Source organism: Amphibalanus amphitrite, unplaced genomic scaffold (assembly GCF_019059575.1).
Source record: "Amphibalanus amphitrite isolate SeventyFive unplaced genomic scaffold, NRLGWU_Aamphi_draft 000820F_arrow, whole genome shotgun sequence".
NCBI lineage: Eukaryota > Metazoa > Arthropoda > Thecostraca > Balanomorpha > Balanidae > Amphibalanus > Amphibalanus amphitrite.
The window spans coordinates 208,959-231,635 of NW_024882314.1; the positions used below are offsets into that span (position 1 = coordinate 208,959).

At 51.5% G+C, this 22,677-nt stretch overlaps 1 protein-coding gene and 1 non-coding gene across 2 annotated transcripts; both read right to left on the minus strand.

Moving 5' to 3' along the window:
• Positions 1-22: 22 nt before the first annotated feature.
• On the minus strand, positions 23-21,827 carry LOC122366622 (phosphatidylinositol 4-phosphate 3-kinase C2 domain-containing subunit alpha-like). The gene is made up of 25 exons (XM_043339081.1): positions 21,673-21,827; positions 21,264-21,413; positions 16,470-17,449; positions 15,900-16,023; positions 15,265-15,408; positions 14,083-14,315; positions 13,564-13,663; positions 12,985-13,175; positions 12,124-12,262; positions 11,315-11,516; positions 10,660-10,824; positions 10,165-10,280; positions 8,679-8,829; positions 8,152-8,340; positions 7,673-7,807; positions 7,035-7,242; positions 6,249-6,630; positions 5,808-5,963; positions 5,142-5,292; positions 4,669-4,825; positions 4,018-4,253; positions 3,445-3,648; positions 2,837-3,033; positions 2,272-2,513; positions 23-2,002 (listed from the first exon to the last, which is right to left on the minus strand). Exons 2-25 carry the CDS (start codon positions 21,388-21,390, stop codon positions 1,826-1,828), a joined length of 5,106 nt encoding a protein of 1,701 aa, XP_043195016.1. The 5' UTR covers positions 21,391-21,413; positions 21,673-21,827; the 3' UTR covers positions 23-1,825.
• On the minus strand, positions 12,873-12,946 carry Trnan-guu. Its single transcript has one exon. It is a non-coding gene; the product is annotated as a tRNA-Asn (tRNA).
• Positions 21,828-22,677: the final 850 nt, after the last annotated feature.

A 22,677-nucleotide genomic window follows, 5' to 3' on the forward strand; every position in this document is an offset into this window, starting at 1 on the left:
TCACACGGAAAACAAAAGGGAATTGTTGGAAGGCAGCGCGCTACCTGTAGTATATTTACACATACACACATCGTTATATAATATCTGGTCACAGAGTGCAGGAGTCGGGGTCAGATCATTTGACCCGACGTAGAAATGGCCCGGTATAAAACAGACACCCGATGAGACAAACACAGACGAACAGATGGGACTGTCAGGGAGTGAAAACACAGTACTCGCATACAGCATCGATCAGATGTCCTCAATGATACGATATCGGAGATTGAGTTCAGACAGTGGCGGGTTTGACAACAGGGTACTCGACAGCAGAGCTCATTTCGCGTCAGTGTAAAGCTATCAGTCGGTCTTTCCCCGACCAGATTTGATCATCGCGCGGAGGGTCTGACGACAGTACCGGCAAAGAGACGCGGACAGGACGACTAGGATGCGCCGGTAGCCCGTCGGAGCCAGGCCCGACGCCCGCGCAACACAGGTATGGAATGCTTGAAACCGAAGTAACGTGCTCAACGGCAAATACTGTCAGCAATCGCAGACCTGAGCCGCCGGTGGCGTGTCAAAGACGCGACGAAATCTCCAATCAGCGAGCGGTGTGGCGCGGTTGGCCTATCAGAAGTCAGATAACAGGCGCCCCCACCAATCAGCAGTCAGTGCGGCGTATTTGGACCAATCAGCTCACGTGCTCAAGAAGCCGCAACCAATCACAAATCAAATCACAAATCATGATCTCTGACCGCCAGTTTGGCTCCAATCACAGAACAGATAACAGTATATTACGCTACGGCTGACATTCGACTACCGGAGCCTAAAATAAGTAGATATACGACGCGCACTCATCTCTAAGACATGGCTGAAATAAGCAGCTCAGCTAGTCACCCTAGACGCTTCGACTAGCCACTGGCATCTTTCACATCCTGCATATAACCCATTATGACAGCCGGTGACCAAGTCAACCACACAGACCCGCAATTCTACTTCACGCACTGCACATTCACGCTAAATAACAGGCTGTCCATGCAGCACAAAGTCGTCACTCACAGTCATGCCATAGTGGAACAAGCTCTGGAAGCGCGGCAGGCTCTGAGGAGGTCCGCTCGAGCGAATAAACATCTAATATCTCCAGTGTGCGTCTTCGAGACTAGACCCAACAGATTCGGGAGGCCTCCAGGGAGCCTGCCCGATAAAAAGCGTGACACATCGCGCGTGATGCAAATAATCGACTACCGAGCAGGCCGCAAGGGATGAAACCTTTTCAGCAGACCCGCTGCTGTGTCCTTCACAGGAGTACCAGCTCATCAGCAAAGACAGCTTGCGCCTCCTAACCGGCTGGGGTCTTGATATTGCAGTCAAGGTGACAGAGGAGGTCCCGCAAAGACGCAACTCGTAACACATGTCTCTGTTGTCAGTAGCCGTCTTCAGCAATCCCGTGCTATTCTTTGCACCAGCTCTGGTTCATCCATCAGACTTCCCACACCGTCCTTTGGTCCTTACAGCCACTTAGCACCGTTCCACCCAGTCCAGGCATGACGGCTGGTCCCCACGACGACCTCCTAACGGCAAACATCAGACCTTTTCCAGAGGTCTGTCTGTGCATCGCCTCACCCTGTACACGAATCACGAAACCCACTGTGCACCAGCCGGCTGAAGTCCACCACCAGAAACTGGCACTGCCAAGAGCTCGCAGCGTGGAGTGACTTGACATTCAACCTCTCGGCTAACCAGTCTCACGCGGCCTCAGCTGATGCCTTCGCGGTGACACTGACCTCCGACAACCCCTCTCCCTCGGACGTCGATAAAGTTCTCCATCTCCCCGACCCCCTGCGTCGTCTCACCGACTGAAGTTGGTCAGGTTGTACCACTGCTGGGTCTCCTGGGTCAGGTCGAAGTCGGCCAGGCGGACCACCACCGCGCCAAGGAACACGTTCTCCTGAAGGTGATCCTGGTGCCAGAGGGAAGCCTGGAGCGTTTTGTCCTCGACAGCTGCTAGCCGCATTCGGTAGACTATCTGTAGAGCGGAAACAGGACGGGTGTCGGTGAAATGCGAAAGGTAATTAATTACCTTCTTGAGATAAGCTCGTCAAGAATTGCTGATAAGATACGATGCTCATCGCACGAAATAAGAATCCGAATGAATTTAACCTTATAATTAGCCTGAGGCCCTGAATACGAATGATAATTATACAAAGAAGGCACATTAGCTAGGAAAAAACAGCAGCCCTATCTCTCAAGTATGCCAGTCATGTAATCCGACACCTATGACTTAGCGACACGTACCCTCTCCATGAAGCTCGGGTGGTTGTTTTTGCGCACCACCTTGGTCTTGCGCTTGGTGACCTTGTTGGGGTCAGGCTGCAGGTAGATCTTGACGTAGGCGTTGGGCTCCTGTCCGTCGGGCAGCTCCAGGTCCTTGGCGTGGTGGACGAAGACGCTGAACGTGTTGCGCTGGTAGCAGAAGCTCAGCTGCAGCTGGCCACGGATGTAGTGAGGAGCTGTTCGGTTCACGGTCGGCTTTGGCTCTGGGGAGATGTAGACAGAGAAGATCAGAGAAGACGAAACGACGGCCAACGGACAGTGAGACGGAGTCCAGCTGGCGACCTACGACCAACGAATAACAATGACGGAGTAGCCGGTGAATGACACCATCAGGAGAATCATGTCGGGGTCCAGCAGGTAAAAAGTATTGTAAAACAATCAGCGATACAGCTGTAGGTAAATAATGGGGCACGAGTCTCGCCTCACGCCACTTCCAGCTACGCTGTCTGACTACCTACTAAAACTGAGTAGTCGAGATTCACCCTTGAGTTTCCTGGTGTTGATGCTGTCCCGCTGTTCCACTCACCCTTCAGCTTTCTGGTGTTGATGCTGTCCTCCTGCTGGTCCCTCAGCAGCGGGTGCATGAACGTGTAGACGATGTCCGAGTGTCGCACCTCGTCCGCCAGCTGCCACAGTTTGCGCAGGAAGTTGGAGATGCTGCGCCGGCGCGCCTCTGCCACCTGACGAATGTGGGACCGGCCCAGCCGACCGCCCTTCGGTAGACTGAGGAGGGGAAGGGAGGGGAGGTCAGAGGAGCTGGTGATTTGGAGTTGAAGCGGTGATCTTGCCTGTAAAACTGGTGAACTGATGAGACAATTGCAAAGCAAAGTAAAATGCAAGAAATAAATTTGCCCTGAAGACTTTCTAGGTCCGAATAAAAGAAACCACCCTTTAAATAAAGAGAACAGAAGAGTTCGAATAAAAGAATCAACCCTTTAAATAAAGAGAACAGAAGAGTTAGTATTTAGCCTCGTCAGCATATTCACACGGAAAACAGCAAAAAGCAGTCTTTATCAAGCCCAGCAATCATGTCCATGAACCAGTAAAACGCGTGCTCGATGTATTTCAGCTGGCATGAGCAGCGATCAATATTTCATAACATCCCAATGCCACGAACAATTCCCAGATACACACCTGTAGAAGTCCATGACCAGTGGGAAGGCCATGGTCAGCTTCTGGCCGAACTCGATGAACTCTTTGTACGTTCTGAACACGTAGACGGGGTCTGTCATGTTCTCTCGCTGCACGCGCAGGATGAAGACGTAGCACTTTTCCGGCTCGTAGCGCTTCTGGTAGCCGTACACGGTGACGGAGCTGATACGGCCGTCCGTCGCCTCACTGTGGGGTGGAGCACAGTGGGTGGTCAAAATCGGTCTGATGCAAACTCTCAGATTGAAGAGCAATGAGGAGGAAAAAAGAGAAGAAAAGTGTCATGAGAGATTACGGAGGTCCTTGTATGGGATACAGCATCTTTACGCATACTCTGGCATTGGCGTGTCGTATCTGGCATCTAGCATTTATTCTGCAGAAACCGAAAACCTTTTCGCATAGTATCTCCCATTTTTCCTTTTAACTAAGCTGACATTACTGTACCGACAACGCAAACAATTCTACTACAATCACGATTAAGAGACCCTTGCCACGTACCGACTTCACATTGCCATGCTCGCTGATACCCCCACCTAGCCCACGTCCCTACACGCTCACGTGTATCGTTTGGGCACGAAGCTGAGCAGCTGCTCGTCGTTATGATCTCCCGTGAAGCGCAGCTGCGCCAGACTGTGCAGGAAGAAGTTGACAGACGTGAACCACGACTTGAGGCTCTCCTGGATCATGCGGGCGAAGAAGGCAGCCGCCTCGTGTTCGACCATGTTGGGCAGCAGCGCCCGCTGGATATAGTCGATGGCGTCACGGGACACGCCCGGGATGCCTGACGACGTCATCTGTGGGGGAGGAGGCGAGGGGAGGGATGGCGTCATTAGAGGACACAGCGATGGGTGTTATTTGTACATTAGTCTAGAGGAATGGTCTTAATCGGGAATGCATGAGTGAACATCGAAAGTTATGGCTACAGCATCAGAAGCGATAACAACGGTAGATAAAGGAGCGGCGACAGTCAGTTCTATATTACAAGAAAGAGACGAAGACGAATATGCCACCTGGAGAATACGAGCTGTAATACCATAAACCGGCATAACGCAGTAACAGCAAGATATTCAGAGCTACTGCGTACGTACGTGGTAACTGGTGAATATTATAGAAAAATAGTTAGAGACGCAACAAGATGGCAATAAAGCCGTAATGAGGCAGTCAATATCACAAAACTGAACAGCCTGAGAACGAGAAGGGACCACCCACCAGGGCGAACAGGTTGAGGAAGATGTTGCCGTGCCTCCTCAGGATGTTGAAGCCCTTGCAGCAGAGGTCGACGAACAGCTGGAAGCGCGCTGACGGTTTGTCCCCGCCGTTGATGACGTAGGCCATGTCTGAGGTCAGCACGAACGGAGCCCGGTCTCTGCGGGGGGGGGGGGAGGTCAGTTGGTCAGAGGGACAATTCGGAGGAAACACTGAAATTGGAATTAAGTGAGTCAGTGAATAATCTACGACAGACGGGTGAGGTCAGGTCATGCGTGGCGTCCACACATAGAATATCGGACATTTAAAACGTTACCTTGAAAGATAATGCATCTTTAAAACTTAGCAGTGCCATAACTATTTTCGCCTGTCTGCTTTATTAGGCTTGGTACTAAAAGTGGTTGCTTTTTGGAACCGCTCAGTGATCTTTCCAGATTCGCGACAGCATGCACGCCACACACCCATACACGACTCACCGTTTGAAGGCACCGAAGCGCTGCGCGTCGCCGAGAAACTTGCCGAAGTCAATGTGGAAGAGGTGTCCGGACGAGCGGAGCATGATGTTGTCGTTGTGTCGGTCGCAGATTCCCAACACGTACGTGGCCACGCAGTACCCGGCGCACGAGGCTGTGGGGCCGAGGAAACGCACTGGTCATGTTTGTTTGTTTTGTTGGGTTAGGCCCTTTCGATGTGACAAGAACACTGGTCAGGAGTGAAGCGATAGGCGGCTCAGTCGGAAGATATATGTAGAGCTAGCTGTTCGTCGTTTTCAACATTTTCCATCACAATGATGAGTGGCACTCGGTGTTACGGTGCTCACAGTCTCTACTCGGACTGTCATCGGTACACATTGCATCAGATTATCGGGCGGAAAACGCTACCTTTAATCTGACTCTTGCAGTCTCCCTACTCATCTGTTCTCTCATCTACCGCTCCGACTCCTATCCACACCAACCTAACCTGCCCCCGTCTGCCCTTCTCCGAACTCCCCCCAACCCCGTCAGCTTTCCTCCCACTTCGCAAGCCTACGTTCCCAATCAGCCCCTTCCTCCGCTCACCAGTGAAGTTCTGTGCGGCCCGCTCGTCCTCTAGCTTTGTCGGGTTGTGTTTGTCTCCCCTCCCCCCCCCCAATCTCCACTCACCAGTGAAGTTCTGGGCTGCCCGCTCGTACTCGAGCTCTGTCGGGTTGTGCTTCGCCAGCCACTCAGCGATGGTCATATCTTTGAATGCGCCCGTCACCCCGTGCTCTCCCTGGATCTTCCGCAGCGTCTCCGCGCTCTGCACCATCTCGATCATGCCTGACGGAATAGCGAAGAGGCCATTGATTAAACACGAAACGTTACATAATGAACAGAATATGAGATAAGAGAGTTAACAGTAAATCAGCGTCACCATACCAAAGTAGACAATGCCAACAACGAGTCTGACAGCTACTTTCACACAATTCCATTCTCCTTCCTTCAATCCTTCCTGTCTCCTTCTTTCACCTATTCCTATTTTGTCCCCGGCCTGTTCTAGTTTCCTCAGTCACTTTGCAGTCTTCCTTTCTCCCTTCCTCTCACTCTCTCCCACTCCCTTCTCACCTCTGCAGTGTCCCGTCGGCACGCAGTTGAAGGTGACCATCCTCAGGTCGAGTCCCTCCTTGAGCCACAGTTTGTCCATGATGCGGATCATCTGAATGGTCAGCATGTCCTGGCGCAGGTCGTCCCCCACCTTGTAGATCACCGGCAGGGTCTCCCCGTTGTCCTCTGCACTGCAGAACTGCACTCGCAGCGGCAGTGTGTTTGATGGGAAGTAGGAGCACGCCGGTACGTCAATGCCGCACACCTCCAGCGCCGGGTCGAGGGGGAGGGAGGTGGGCGTTCGCTCCAGCGACTCACGCAGCTGGTCCAGGCAGCGCATCAGCTCCCGCAGCCGCAGCGACTCCTTGGTGGTCTTGACGTGCTCGGCCGCCTCGTATAGGCCCTGCGGGTGGGGAGGACGGTCAGATGGTCAAACGAGTACGACTAGGAAACCGGTTCGTGTGAGGTAAACTGGCGTACCTACGAGAAACACTACACATTCGACATTTTACAGCAGGCTCAGTGAAGTTCTAATAATTAGACAAAGGAAACAGTTCGATGAAGTCAATTGACAATTGAAACGATTTGAAGAATCCTGAAACAATTGTCATATCGGCAGCAGTTGGGTGCAGTGTGAGCATCTCCACGCATAAATAAACTCACTCATCTGAACAACAACATCTAAACAAGGCACGTCCTATTAGCCTCTCCAGAGGCCACTTCCTTTTGTTACCCCGCTGTTACACCCCAGGACTTACCAACTCCTCCCCTTCATCCCCTTGCTTTCCGCCGTCACCGTTCACTCACCCTCAGCAGCACCTCCTGACTGAGGAACCTCCCCAGCAGGTTCCTGCCGCAGGTGGAGCGCAGCGCCCGCTGCAGCACCGTCAGCCGGCGGAGGTAGCGCGCCTCAGTCACCGAGGGCTCGCCGCCGTCGGCCGGCAGACACTGGTGCAGCAGCCAGTAGAGGTGGTGGGCCACGCGCGGGGACGTCAGCGCTCGGTCTATCAGAAACCTGCCGGACGGGGAAGGACAGATAGACGGTCAGATACGATACAGGAATATGATGGGACATATAAGACAGGAGAGGCTAGCTTATCTGTAGGTGCGTCAATGCCACACACCTCCAGCGGGGGAGAACGAAAACCAACGGGGAAATTTGGGGAAATTTGGGGAAACCAACGAAAAAAAAATAATACTTGATTTACTGCAATAAAGCCAGGCTTAACGGTTTTGTCAGTACTTAATGCTATGTACAGACCCTACATGTACCGCGCCAATGTGGATCCCATACTGATTACATGTTTCGGAGCTCGTATCTGTCCAAATAAAATGTATCTCCCTCGATGTCTTACTTGGACAGCGTGGAGCAGTCCCAGGCCTCGTGTTTGACGGCCTGTCCTCCCCCCCCCCCCCCTAATGCCCATATGTCCCCAATCTCTCACCTGGCCAGCGTGGAGCAATCCCAGGCCTCGTGTTTGACGGCCTGCACCAGCTGCGGCAGGTAGTCCACCAGCTCGTCACTGGTGATCGACTGCAGCCACCGCACCGCCTTCCTCCGAACCACCACGTCCGGAAAACTGCACACGGATCGCCACACCGGGTTAAAGGCAGCATAATACGAATAAAAACAAACATTACCTCAGTGTCTACCGGACTTCGTTATTCAACGGTGTTTGAAGTGCAATGTTGCTGTTACAAAAACAAAAGAAAGTTTTTTTACGACAGAGGGGAATTTCAGGTCGCACGGTCTTCCAGAGGTCATCCGAACCAATTGGCCAATGCAATGTTTACAAATGCAAACGACGTATTAATCTATTACATACATGGCTGACACTGTGGTGAAAAAGTCACTGAAAAAGTGAGTATCTAAACGGAGCAGATTGCAATCCGTTCAGCTCGCCAGCTCTGTCGTGATTCCCACCTGGGCAGGAGCAGCTGGATGGCGTCCACAGGTGCCAGGTCGCCCCAGCTCTGTACCATCGAGTGCAGGTCGGGCAGACAGGCCCACTCCCAGCTGTGAGCGGCCAGTAGGACCCGGGGCAGCGCGGCAGGCTCGTCGTACAGGTAGTGACGCCGGTCCCAGAGAATCTCACGGCGGTCCGCCGGCACTCTGAGACGGGGGAGACGGGGAGACGGAAATAAGCAGCGCTCATAGCATTCACATCAGGGCCCAGGGCATGACAAGAGCACTCACACAAGGAATTTTGTGAGCTCAGAGCCCACCAGTGACTCTGACGATGGCTTGCAGCAACTGTTAATAATTTTGTGATGACAACCTTCACCTCGTCGTCACTTGGCGCTATGATTTGCCCAACTGGAGTGGGGAGAACCCATCTTGGCTATCATCCCCATCAGTCTTATCGTCTGTCCAATTATTCAGACGGTGACTGTCCAGACCCGTCTACCTATAAATGCCTAGGTAAACAAGTCCATCAGGACGTTGCTCACTGGGTGAAGAGGTCCGTCTCCAGCGTATCCAACAACAGCGTCTGCGTGTCCACATCCAGAGAGGAGAACTCTTTCCGAGAGCTGGTCGGGTTGCTCTCCACGGGCGGGAAGCGAACCCGCGCCCGGGAACACATCGACGGCAGGTCCACCGCTGGGAAAAGTGAAGGATGGACATCAGTGAGCCCTAGCTTTCAAAGCAACGGTACCAAGACCAAACCAGTCTGTATATATGCTGAGAGTATAGTCTCTCTTGAAAGTATCGCGTCAGGGGCTGCGGCGGCTCGGCGAACTATTCCATTCAGTTTGGGGACCCCAGCAGTGAGGTCATGGCCTGTATCATAAAAAGTACGCTGTAACACGATTCTACGCCAGCGGTAGGAGGAAAACTGCTATATGACGCAGGCACCAGCGGCTGACAACTGGGTCAAAACAGGCAGAGGCCGGCCAGAGGTCATGCTCGTATCGCTCTTCCTTGACCCCGTCCCCCGCCCCAGGCGGATAGCGGCGCCGCCTGGGCTCACCAGCCGGGCGCTCGTTGGTCTGCCTTAGTGGGCGCCAATCACTCAGTGTGCGTGACGCGAAAATCACATCGAAGCAAAGTTCCGCCATAATCCTACTGTAAAGAGGCCTGCTGAACGACGTCAACAGGTCATGAGGGGGGGGGGGCAGCCTGGCATCAAATAAGGCTTTTAAAAAAAGACGGTAAACATTTTTTTGTCGCCGCTCACTAACCAGCTCATTAAAAAGAGAGAACTCCAAATATAGGACTAATTGGCTAGAGAGCGAACTGGCGAATTGGCTAGAGAGCGAATTGGCGAATTGGCTAGTGAGAGAGAACTTTTGCTTTTTTTAACCCGCTCGCGGGTGCGTCTGCAACCACGGATGCATTCTGTTAGCGGGTGCAAGTGAATGCAACCGATGTTTTTTTTTCGTATTCGGGCACGGGTTTCCGGATTTTACAACAAAAATGTGACAGTCGTGCCGATGACGGCTGAAATGATGAACTTTGCAATGAAACAAAGCTCAACATGTCCTCAGCGAGTAGGTCGGCTTCCGTTGACTACATGCTTACTGCCATCACCAGTTAGCGGACGGCGACTCCCACCTCCCCCTATCCCTCCGCAGTCCGTAACCACTCCCCTCGGCCCGCCGCGCCGGCTGCCTCCGCGTGTCAGTGCTACAAGCGGCTCTCAAACCTTTCCGCTCAACCGCGGCTGGGACAGGCAGCGCCTTCCCTCAGAGTCGCGATACTTTCAAGAGAGACTATACAGTTTTATCTTCATAATTGCGAATAATGACCTCCGAGACAGATGCATTACAAGAGCTCAAGCTCAAAATATAATTTAAGTATAGTTACGCTCCAAATTTCACGAGCAGGCGACAGAATCTGAAGTCCCCTTAAACGGTTCTATCTTTGTGAACACTGGACGTGAATGTTATAGTGTCCAAAGTCCATCCTCAGCCGTCACAACATCGCTCTACTCACTGATTGCAGTGCACTTGTCTGCACTAGGATGCGTCCCGGGAAACGGTGCCGGGCCCAGCTCCTTCATCGCCTCAGGGGGCCACAGCGGTAGGACGTACCCGCCCTCTGCCAGGATCCTATAGATAGAATCACGACAGGTAAGTCACAGCGGTAGGACGAACCCGCCCTCAGCGTGTCTTGTCAGAGCCCTGGCCAGAACAATTCAGTTACAGAGGCAGCATGGATCATCGTCGGCTTGGATCCTAAGGCGAGACGAGTGGGACGGAGCGATACTTAAGTGACCGCAGGCTAAATGAGAACAGCAGCACAAAATTAAACGATACGAAAATTACACACTTCGGCTCTTGTGGCCGTTGAGTGAAGCTAACTACAGTCTGTGACTGCACTTGACACAATATGTCGCGAGTGTAATCAAAAGGTGCGCGCCCCGAACCGCCCATTGTCACCACCAAGATTCTGCCTCCACACCTGCACCGCTACCCTCCCCTCCCTTACCCCTCGAAGTCGAACATCTGCAGGGCGGCCCAGCCGACCTCCTCCTGGTGCAGTCGGACCGGATCCTTGGCGTCGGCTGGCTGCTCGGGCATCAGCCCGCTGACGGTTACTACCAGACGGGCCTCGCGGGGCAGGCAGCACAGCGCCACGTCCGTGAACTCCAGCCTGGGGGAGAGAGGAGGGGAGGAGCAGTTACGACTAAAAGACTACCTCCCAATGTCAGGCAGAAGAACGCTACATCCGCCAGCTCCAGCCTAACGCGCGAGACGCAAAGAAACATCAGGAGACAGACAGGTTGCTAGATGATGTTCCACATCGGAGAAGCGTGAAACAAAAAGTGTCAGCATTTCAATGAAGTGGTGGTAGGACCGAGGACGCTAGGTGGCAATTAGACACGTTGGGAATTAGTTTTTGAAGTCTGGATTACAAGGTTGAAAACTTAGCCTAAAATATAGAAGGGAAACGCACGACTGACCGCATCGAATTCAGAGTCGAATATCCTTTCGAGCACGCCAACAACTGAAGGAGCACCAACAGCGAAACCCAGCTAAATTTATTTACAACTGAAAATTTTCATCACAACCTCAGACTTGAAGGCTGAAATCACCCCACAACCACCTTACCATACCGGACAATCCCCTGTTCCCCGACTCACCACGCGTTGAAGCTGCACCACTTGAACAGGTGTTTGGTGGGCGCCACGGGCGCTGTAGCCACCGTCTGTGAGACTGCCCGCGAGCCGTGGTACAGCTGGGCGGTCACCACGTACTGCTCGTACCGGTTGTCGTGCCGCAGCCGGTGTAGCGCCGATACACGGATCAGAACCGTGTCGAGAACCTCGGTTAGAGGTCGTTCCACTGCAGGGGGGGAGGTAATTAGAGGCTTGCGGGCATATAGCACTGGGAAGAGGGCGTAAGGCAGTCTGAATGCCGGCGTTAAAAGGAGCCGGTCCCTTTAACCACCAGTGGATCATCTATACTGAATACTGATCCTTTACCAGCACGATATAATAATGTCGAGTGTCGTGTCACTTATGACTTACGAGCGTGTACACGGCAGCCTGAAACTAACAGTTTAGGGAACAGAAAGGTATGGAGCATAATATCTCACAGTTCCGTCTCAATGTTACGCTTTCTCACTATAACCGCATCCCATGAGCCCGCCCAACTGATCAAAAAAAAAAAAAACTCGCTTTTCAACCCACACCAGAATAGTCACACGGTCAGCAAACAGCCCCGCCACCACCCGCGCTACCAGTCTGTGTGTGCGGTATATGAGAAACGTTCCCACCATCATACACGCTCTACTGGCCGCACCCTCGCCCTCGACACCCTACATGAACTAAAGCGCCCGACTAGAAACTCAACAACACACAGTTGCCTGTAGTAACCGAGGTACACACAGTACATAGTACACCGCAGTACACAGCACAGCACCCACAGTACACCGCGCCCCCGTACTCACCGATATCCGTGCTGGTCTGTACGACTGAAAAGTCGGTCCGGAACGCCTGACAGTACATGATGAGCAGCAGACGGACGGCGTCCTGCACTGGTCCCAGCTGAGTGGATAGCTTCAGACGCAGGTCGGCGCGGTCAGAGACCTGAGGGCAGGGAGCGGCGGGGTTAGTTAAGAGTATCGTGGCGGTTAGATGCGGTACTTACAGCCGCGGGGAGAAAAGATGCGTAATGTCACGGTAAGATATATAGGATGCACCGTCACTGCCAGAAAGGAGCACCGTTATGGTTCAACGCGAGGGTATAACGCTACGGCGAGACATCGTGGTTAAGACTTGCGGTCAAGGTACCGCGAGTTTTTTTCAGGGTTAAGACCATTCCAGTGCCATGGTAGGTCAGGGCAATCCGAAGAGACCAATGGGTTGAAAAAAGTCTTCCAGATGGTACACCCCGGCCGCTGAGCCCGTCTCATTAGCACTTGACAAGCCAGCCAGCCGCGGTTACGGTTACACCAGTCACTAGTGAGGCCGACTTCCGTTGAAATTGGTCTGCGACTTACTATGACCGGTGGGAGGGAGGGCGACCGGCATCCACACTACACAGGCCCGGAGAGTGGGGCGCACAGCGCCAGGGAGGGGAGGGGATGCTCTCGGGACCGAAAACGATAAATATCATGGAATGATGATGAACGGGCATGGCAATGAAACGGGAAAACACGCGTTTTGTCAGCAGGCGGAGAGCGAAAACGACTCCGGCCGCCCCCGGGTGGGCTCGAACCACCAACCTTTCGGTTAACAGCCGAACGCGCTAACCAATTGCGCCACGGAGGCCCGTGGCACAGGCCGGGTCGCTAGTTTATCGGACTAACCGGTTCCTCTGAAATCCGCTGGCATGTAGCTGTCACGTCATCTAGCGCCTGAGCGATCTCTATAGTCTGGAGTTGCCCCAGCTGAGTGCAGACTGCCTTCACTGCCTGGCTGAGTCGGTCCGGCCGAACACTGGACTGATTCGAGTCTTCGGCTGTGCGGCGCAGCTGATCACATTCCCGTTCCACACACTCTGTCAAAGAGGAGAAACAATTACAAATGTCAAATAACAGCCCATGAATTGGGGACTGGTACCTAATTAGACACCGGGCACTCGAGGAAGTGAAATAGCAGAATCGGCATTTCACACCTCCCTCCCACATAAAATTGACCGCAGTGAAATACGACAACCATCAGTTCGATGACACCCGATGAAATACGAGTACCTAAGTGGAATAAGAAAACTGGCAGTTATTACCTTAATTGGTAACACCGGAATAAATAAGCATAATCGAAGTAACATAGTTGGCAGTAAGAAAGCAAGAGCACTATCAGCACATGAACAAAGAGAACGGACAGCACCTGACACACGGGGAAATAACGACAAGAGTAAAACAATTAAAGATAACAACAGCACTCACCGAGCAGTATTCGCAGGTTGTCGTATGTGACGGGGTCGATTGTGGAGGGTGGCACCAGGTCCTCAGGTCGCAGGTCCAGGTCAGATATGTCGTCCTGACGCTGTTGGCATGGAGGAGGGGTAGGGGTTAAAGCAAGGCCGACTGCTGATGGTTTTCGTGTCGTAACGCCAGAGTCTTGGCCCATGCCGGGGGGGGGGGGCGGGGGGTCTAAAAAATCCGACCTTTTTGTTTATCTATGGGAACGTCCGGGTCCGATGCGCGTTATACCAAAGGGGAAAATGACAGTGCCCATAAAACACAATGATGAAATAAAGCGTCGACTGTCGCGAACATTGTAATTCTCGAAAGTCATCCCAAAGCAAGCTAACACAACCGGTACTTTCATCCCACCTGAGACTGGCCAAGCGTTTCAGTCCTTTGACGTCTTCGAACACCCCTCAATAAACCTTCGACCAGGCTTCCCCTCACCTTTTCCTCACCCTCCCTCCACGGCCCCCCTCCTCTCCCCTCCCCTCTCACCGTCCTCTGCAGCGGCAGTGTGAGCTGTTCAGTGTGTATCAGAGACAGTCGCACATCCTCCTCGTACTTGATACACCGCTGCACGTACTGGTAATCATGCAGCGCGCTCTCTGCAGTGAGGTACTCGGCGGCACCACACACACGCAGGACGTAGTCGGAGGGGTCTGTGGACTCGAGTCCTGCCTCCAGGGCGCAGACTGTCTGCATGATCACCAAGTCGACCGTGCTGGAAACTGTGGAGAGAGAGAGAGAGAGAGAGAGAGAGAGAGAGAGAGAGAGAGAGAGAGAGAGAGAGAGAGAGAGGGGGGAGGGAGAGGGAGAGAGAGGGAGAGAGAGGGAGAGAGAGGGAGAGAGAGGGGGAGAGCGAGAGAGAGAGAGAGAGAGAGAGAGAGAGAGAGAGAGAGAGAGAGAGAGAGAGAGAGAGAGAGAGAGAGAGAGAGAGAGAGAGAGAGAGAGAGAGAGAAAGAGAGACATTGGACAGTCAACAGTCTGTCTTTCAATGTTTGCAGTGTCACTAGGGTGAAGAGTGGTTGAGCGAAGTGTTATATTACCTGTGCTACCACAATATAATGTATAAAACGAACACCATCCGGTAAATCGGTGACGAAAACATAGCGCATGACTTTGTTGACTAATTATTCTTCCGCTAATAAATATTCAGCCCGTTTCCGTTCACCAAAGCAGCTCTGCAAGCCTAATCAGCATTTGACCGCCCTGGTCAGGACAGCAATGCAAGAGCCGGTATCAGATGTTGCACAATTCGCTACTTGGCATAAACGCGTCAGACTGACGACATTCAGTGAATCATGCAGGAACGTTCGGTAAACCGGTGTCAAAATACATGGCATCTACTGGCATCTACACTGACAATACGGAAAACAGAGCATACTGCAGTTGCTGCAAATAGGGTGAGGGAAAATGGGCGTAATATATGTGTTATGACACCCAGCCAGCTGCCAGGGTGCTCGTTGCCGATCCATAATGGCGCTATACCAAAGGCAGATATCTTACCATGAACAATCAGCTGATTGCTTCATGACAATGCCTTACCCAGGTCGACTGACATGATTGACTCCAGAAAGACTCCATCAACTCCCTAGCCGGGACCATAACGCCCCGCAAATGCACATTTTTTTCAGCAATGTTCACTGGCCGCCCCAGGACGTCTAAGCCACCACTCACTATCACAGGTGAAGCAGACAGGGGATGTGCGCGACTGGTGGTGTATCATCAGCTTCACCGTGGCGTCCAGCTGCTGGCTGGTCTCTATCGTGGCGCTGGTAATCAGCCCCGGGTTGGTCGCCCTGTCGTCCGCCGGGTACGAGCCTACAACACACGGCAAAAAAAAATCAACCCAAGGCGGGGCTGTAGATAGTTTGAGAAGGAAGTCATTTGGATCGAACAGAATCACGGATATTGTTACATTGAACTAACTGCATTAGTGACCAGTAACCCAAATAAGTTTTCGAAGATGAACTAAATCCGTGCTGGTCGGAATAATAAAATAATGCGGAATGCTCTCTCGAAGAATATTGTTATATATAAGTGCACGATCTATTACATTTTCCTCGTATAAAAAAAAAAATGTTAACATGCCGAATACGTGAAATGCCATTTAATAATTTTCCTCCCGGAGCCCGATGCAGACACCGAAATTACCTCTCGATCACACGAGCCGAACACCTGTCCGTTCCTATACCTGTATCCGCCTGCACTGTTTTGTCTGCTGTGTTCAGGGCGGCCAAAGGGTCCCCTGCCCCACTCCAACACAGCACTCAGCTCAGAGCACCTACCTCCCAATGCCTTACAGCACTCACCTCTCAATTCCTTGATCATATCACAGAACGCAACAATGTCACTATCACAGGAAAGACCCCTGGTCTTGCGCACTTTGATGCCGGTGGACGACGATATTAGGCTATCCGAGGACCGCTGCCGCTGCTGAAACGACCAGAACAACAGATCGATAATTTATCTCAAAGATCGAGGTAGGGGTTCGGTTTTATAGATTAGATACTTGGCCATGTCTTTACTTATGACATGACGAATAGCTAGACATACAATGGCATTTGGTAGTCACCTGCATGAAAACAAATGAGCATATTGCTTTGAATCAACATCGCCAAGAAAAGGGTTTCCCCGTTGATATTCCCAAAGCACGATAAAATTGCAAATGACGATGTCAACACGGTTTCCCGATGGTGTTGAATTTCAATTATTGTGCCCCGTACCACCGTCCAATCGACTTGCAGATACGACCACAAGCCATCAGCATGCACGCGTCCCCTTTCCAAACTGGTTTTGATCCCGACTGCCAACCCACGCTGTTTCCCTTCTCCCATCCATGCCAGTAAAGCTATTTTCATACCAACAGTCTGTCCACTAACCTTGTACGCCTGTATTCGACTGGCGGGCAGCTCGACGGGCCGACCGGGCGGTCTTTCGGGCGTCATAGGACCGGCACGCTGCTGTCGCGGCGGCAGCGGCGGAGGTTCACCATCGCTCTCGTCAGTGGGTGCCCGGGTAGCCAGCGGTTCGTACAGCGACTCGGCCGGGCCCGTCCGACCGTACATGTACTGGAACGGATCCGACTGTTCGTAGTAGCTGGTCGCTGCGTCTTCGTCGGCCGTCGTACACGCCTTGATGGCTAGTAGCTCGCGCACTTGGTCGGAGAGTTCGGCGTCCTCCGCGCCGCCCGTGGCGCCGGCCGGTGGGGGCTCCGGAGGCGCCGACAGGGGGTCGAACACCTCCAGTACTGAGCGGCGCACCGCGGAATGGTCAGGCGCCGGCTCGCCCAGGTCTATCAGGTTACCATTGGAACACGGCGGCTTCCTCAGCAGCACCCGGAGCGACTCGAAACTGGGGTCGGTCGTTGTTGACCCCGGGGTGGTAGCAGGGCTGGCGGTTGGTACTGAGGGCAGCGCGAGTGAGAGGGGTCGGCCGGCCGACGCCGGGCCGCAGGCACCGTTCAGGAGCGGCGGTACGGCCGGCAGCGCTGACGGTATGGAGGAGTGCAGCGGGTGTGCCGGCACGCGCGGCGGCAGCGGCGGCCCGGCGGCGCCCCCGCCATACAGCTGAGCCAGCCGCTCGGGTCCCAGGGCGCCGGCTGCGGGCCGCTCGGGCGGCGGCGGCGGCGGCTCGGGCGCCTCCAGCTGGATCAGGTCCGGTCCGTTGTCGGCCGTCTCCGGCTCTCCGTACAGCCGCGGCGGCAGCGGCGGCCCGTGCGCAGCGGCGGCCGACGCCGCACGACCCACCGGTCGGCGCGGGGGCAGACTCGGCCTGGCGTCCGGCGGGCGTGGTAGGGACGCCGAGCTGGTGGGACGCGGCCGGGGCTTCACGTCGGTACCGGTCGGTGGGGGCGGTGCGGCTGTGGGGAGCAGGGGCACCGTCAATGAGGGCGCCGACACTACCAGTAGTACCTACACCACACACACACACACTACACCGAAACATAAGCACAAAGAACCCCCAACTGACAGCAGCGTAGTGACCACCAACCACTAACGACACGCTGCGCACACCAACTGTAGCAAACTCACAGGTGGTGAGCCACTCGCCCGCCCTCCGTATTCCGAACAATGACCACCACACATGGCACATCCAGTTCAGGCGTCATATTTCCCTGAATGGTACCGGTCAAACTGCCTGCCAACCGTCCCGGCGGACTCGGAGACACAACAAAAACAGCATATCGCCAAACCAGAATACCGCATCGTGTACAATCACCGTATAAATTCACCGATCTTTTCCTCCAGCCAATCGTCCGTTCCCCGGATCTAACCGTCCCAACCTTCGGGCGACACCGGCCCTAGCGAACGGCACTGCGTCAGACTTGAGCACCAACCGGACAGTGTCACTAACCCGGCCATCACCGGTCACCAATCACCAGACCGACTCAATAACCCCAGCTGTTGGCTGTGCCCTTTCCGGGTGCGACCAGCTGAGTGCTCACTTCACGGCACGACAATTAGCACAGCTGATCGAAGATAACCCCACACGGGCCCTACACGAGCTTACCGACACAACAACGGTCGCCGATACTTCACCGGCCTGGATCAGCCGCCGCTCGACTCTATGTCACTGGCCTCAATGACAAACAAGTCCGTAACGAGACCACTCAGGCCAGGTCTGGACGTGGCACAGTGGTCCGCTCCATTACACCGAACGCTGCTCGGGCACCGCACTATGTGCCGCATACACTGCGCGGCCGGTCCCGGTTACACCGACGGTATAGAGTTGCAAGCGTGCTGGACATCGGTGCTATGGTATGTCACGTCAGTTGGGCAGAATGACGGCAGCTGACCCCCTCCCCCGTGTCCCCATCACGTGCCGACAGGTCACGCACGGAACGACAAGCGGAGAACAGCGGCATTCAGGATAACATAACGGGTTTATTTGGGTGCAAATAGCGCGTGTTTGGTTATCAATATCATCTATTGTTAATGTTGAAATGCATGTAGATTGTGTCGGTGCGTAACAAAGACATCAGCCAACCAGTGTGTCCAAAATTGTAATGTTGCGGGGAAATCCACCCATAATGAGAAGTATAATGACATCCTAAAAATATAAATAAAACATCCTCATGGCAGTCACAACTTATAATAACAACCTCGAACCTAAACATCTGGGAGCAAGAGAAACACAAAACTCGCAAGCTCTCACAACACGCCAAGACAGCCATTTGAATAACCAAAATGTTCAATTATATGACCCGACTTAAAAACCTCATTTAACATCCCGAATATCAATATTTAATATTTCTACATCATTTTCTCGTGACATATATAAAAAACGGTGATTAAAAAGGGTCGAAGTCAAGTTTTATGAAAATAACGACATCCTTTCCGGCCTTTTTTTCTACATCCTCCCCCTAACATAAAATGAATTTAGCCACACTGCAGCCAACCACTGTTCGTGTCAAGATCTAAAGGAAAATTAGTGAAAGGTGGCGGTAGCGCCCATGAGAAGGCTGGTCAAGACAACCGTTTCGTAGTAACCTTTCGTTTGACCTGCAATCATGCGGCTACCGGTTAGACAATAGCACCATTTCTTCTAGGAACGCAACAAGGAGCTGGCGTAACCTCAGTGTTGGTGCACTCTAGATAGTGGAACGTATCAAATCGCAGATTACGCTGATCAAAGATATCGGCACCGCTAGCAATATCATTGATTGCAGATAATAGCGTAGATATGATATGCTACCGAGGCTGAAGGGACCTGACACAAAAATTCGATAGGTATTCACTGTTCAGGGGGACGATGAATCATCACCTTTCAATAGATAAGCGGCCGGCGAATGTTCGTCTTAATTGCATTGCAAATACACAAGTATATTTGACCTGAACTATACAACAGGTTTTGTGGGGGGGGGGGGGCATAACATACAATGTAAGTTAGTTTCCTACGAGTACTTCAGCACTAAGCTATAATCGCCACCCTATATGTGGAAGGCTTGGGATGTCAATGCATACATACATTATACATACATACATGCCTACATGCATACTTTTAGCGATGTATAAAAAAGGAGACACAAGATGAGATGTTAATCTCTAATCATAAAGTTGACGAGACTTCAGCATTTAACCGCCATCGTTTTAGAAGGGAGTCACACTGGGGCCTGCAATGTGATTGTTTCTCGGTCGAAAATAAAGTTGACATGCATGTTCAGAGGGCAACCATAATACACAGCTAGGTCAAGTGAAGGGATAGAGACTTTAATTCATTCATATTATTATCAATATAAGATGCTTGATGAAAGTCAAAACGATCACATCATTTCAAGCACCCTACATATGTAGCGTAAGCCATACGTATACCAATCCAGTGATGTAACATGTCATGTCATTCTATAAAACCTTGTATCCCGCTGGAGCCAGACTGGAAAACATCCATACACTACGCCGGAGGCGGACGCCCGTGAGACCCTCATGCACCGAAATTCGGCGCAAGTGATTTTGCGCTGAAATGTCAGCATGATTTACCCCGTAAATCGGATACTTATTTGCACCTTAATTAATCCACTGTTCCATAAAGCACATGTGCAAACATACCGAACGAGGTTATATCATCCAGATTCTAGTCAGAGCGTTCCCGGTCGGAAATTTAGGGTCGCAAAAATTGGTGGAGCGATGTGTTCAGGGTGTCTCGCAACCCGTGGCCATTCGATCAGGCCTTACACTGAAGGGCCAAGGAGATGCAGTGAGCTGTTCTTAGCCTTAGAAACACAATAGTCATACTCCCCTGCAAAAAAAAAACATCGCAGCAGAACCGGCTTAACCGCCCCACGGGGCTGGTACCATGAGTACGAGAGTGCATTTCTCCAATGCGCCTGTCTGCGATATCGGCCCGAGCCGGTGCTGGTAGACAGCCATTCGACAAAGCCGCTGCTATTGATGGAGTTCAGTGCTTGTGCGAGGAACATTGCAATAGCTATTTGAAAATATACAAGCATGACCTTTCCTCGATATTGAATAAAAAAGTGCCAAAAAATACACAAAAATGACAAAAATGTTCTACCAATAAAGTACACTTTTCGGCACTTTTTCCATTCAATATCGAGGAAAGGTCATGCTTGCATATTTTCAAAAAAGCCACTGCTAGTATAAGCAGCATATCGGAGGCCAGCAAATTTCTGAATCTGCTGCTGGTAGACAGACATTCGGTGAATTTACTGCCAGGGCAGCATATTCGGGCCAGATGAGTGTGTGATTCACGGCAGCAGATTCACAAATATTGATCTCCTGATAGATCGGCCAACGTGTGAAAAATTTGGCACCAGCCATGCGCAAAAAAATATTCTGGCTGTCATGCACTGGCACATGTGAAATTATGATGGATGCGCACTGAAATTTTTGGCGCAATACTGGACATATTTAGCATAGCATGCATTTTTTTCCAGTCAGCCATTAGAGGTCAAGGTGTAGGATATTTGGCCAGGCCAGCCGCCAGACACAGAAACTTGATGTGCTTGAATATAAAAAATGCTCCGGAACCATGCTCGAGGGAAAAATAGACATAGGATAGGTCCATTCCAAGGACAACTAAAAAGTGACTCACCAGTCACTAGTACAAAATAAATGAAAATACCCGCCATGTTCTTTCAATCTGAGACTGTAGATGTGTTGTATACTTAGTTATAAGTCATATATTCTATGTTTGATGTCAAGAAAGTAACCCACCTTTTTCAGCCTGCCTGCGCTTTTCCTGTCGGAAGCTTTCAAGACTAAGAGTTTTAGCTCTCTCCAGATCTTCCAGAAACTGCTGGTGGCCACTGGCCCTTGGTGGCAGTGGTGGCGGTTTCTCCATTGCAGTATATTGGTAGGCAGAAACTGCAAACATGCAAAATAATGGTCAACATCTTTGCTTCCAGGCAGGCCGTCAACATCAACATGTTTTACTACCTAGGTAGGTACCTTGCAAGCCTTTGATTGCCCTGCAGTAACAGTAGGTGATGGTTGGTGACTGGCATTGGTATGTCAAATAATTTTTAAAGTCCATAAACAGTTGGTGCAATAACATTCAATTTGCAGTTTTATGAAACACGGACTATTTTGCATTCAAAATGAAACCCACCTACTGTGCACTGACCTTGACTTTAAGACTTGACTTTTGGACAGACACTGTAGATTCTGGACGCTGCTATCAGCAGTTATGAAAATGATAATCAATGAATGAAAGTTTTTACTCTATATTGATATCGCAAATATATTGCCATTAACACCCGTAACTAGGTAATTTGAAGTTGAAGTTGAAGTTGTAGTGAGCTGTAGTAGACTAGGTCTATTCAGTGCTCACATCGAGCCGGACTAGGAATGAGGTCAATTGTGGTGCGAGGAGGCAGGTTCGGCAGCCCTGTGGTCTAGCCTGTTTTTAAACGTATTTGTAGATGGAGCCTCCACCACATCTCTTGGCAATTTGTTCCAGTCGTTTACTACTCTGTTTGAAAAGAACTTCAGCCTGTACAGATGGCTTGATCTGCCTTTCTTCAGTTTCAGATGGTGTCCTCTAGTGCGGTCTTCATGGTCGACTTCGAAGAACTGCTCACTATCCACCTTAACCTTCCCTGTTAGGAGCTTGTACGTTTCGATGAGGTCGCCTCGACGCAATCTGTCTTCCACGCTAAGAAGTCCAAGTTTGTGGAGGCGTTCTGGGTAGGGTAGGTTCCTTATAGGTCTGACAAGCTTTGTCGCCCTCCTCTGTACTTGTTCCAGCAGCCTGAGAATACACGATCGAAATTTAATTCAGCTCTGCGCAGTACCAAGTCAACACGTCCTAAAATGTTTGGGCCAAGGCAGGTTTGGGCCATTACTTGGATGATAAGTAGTTCGCAGGTCGTATTTTAATACCAAAATAAATGACATCAAATTAACTTGTGAGGATTTTTTTTAAATTTAACACTCTTTTTTAGAAACTTGTTAACTCATGTGGTATAATAATCTAAATTAGCTATTTTAAAGATTCAAAAAGAATAAAAATAAAATCAAAAAGCATCAAAATTTGATATAAACGTCATTTGCTCTTTTACTGGGAAGTAGCTTACTCTGCGCTGCATTTGTACCATTCGCGCAAGTTTCAGGATCAAGGGAAATAAGC

Bases quoted from the DNA above. Each gene is read 5' to 3' on its own strand.
- LOC122366622 (XM_043339081.1), bottom strand. From the start codon at position 21,390: ATGGAGAAACCGCCACCACTGCCACCAAGGGCCAGTGGCCACCAGCAG. The intron at 17,450-21,263 runs GTGGGTTACTTT...TGCTCCCCACAG, and splicing joins GCGCAGGCAGGCTGAAAAAG to CCGCACCGCCCCCACCGACC. The intron at 3,034-3,444 runs GTGTGTATCTGG...TCCCCTCCTCAG, and splicing joins CTGGTCATGGACTTCTACAG to TCTACCGAAGGGCGGTCGGC.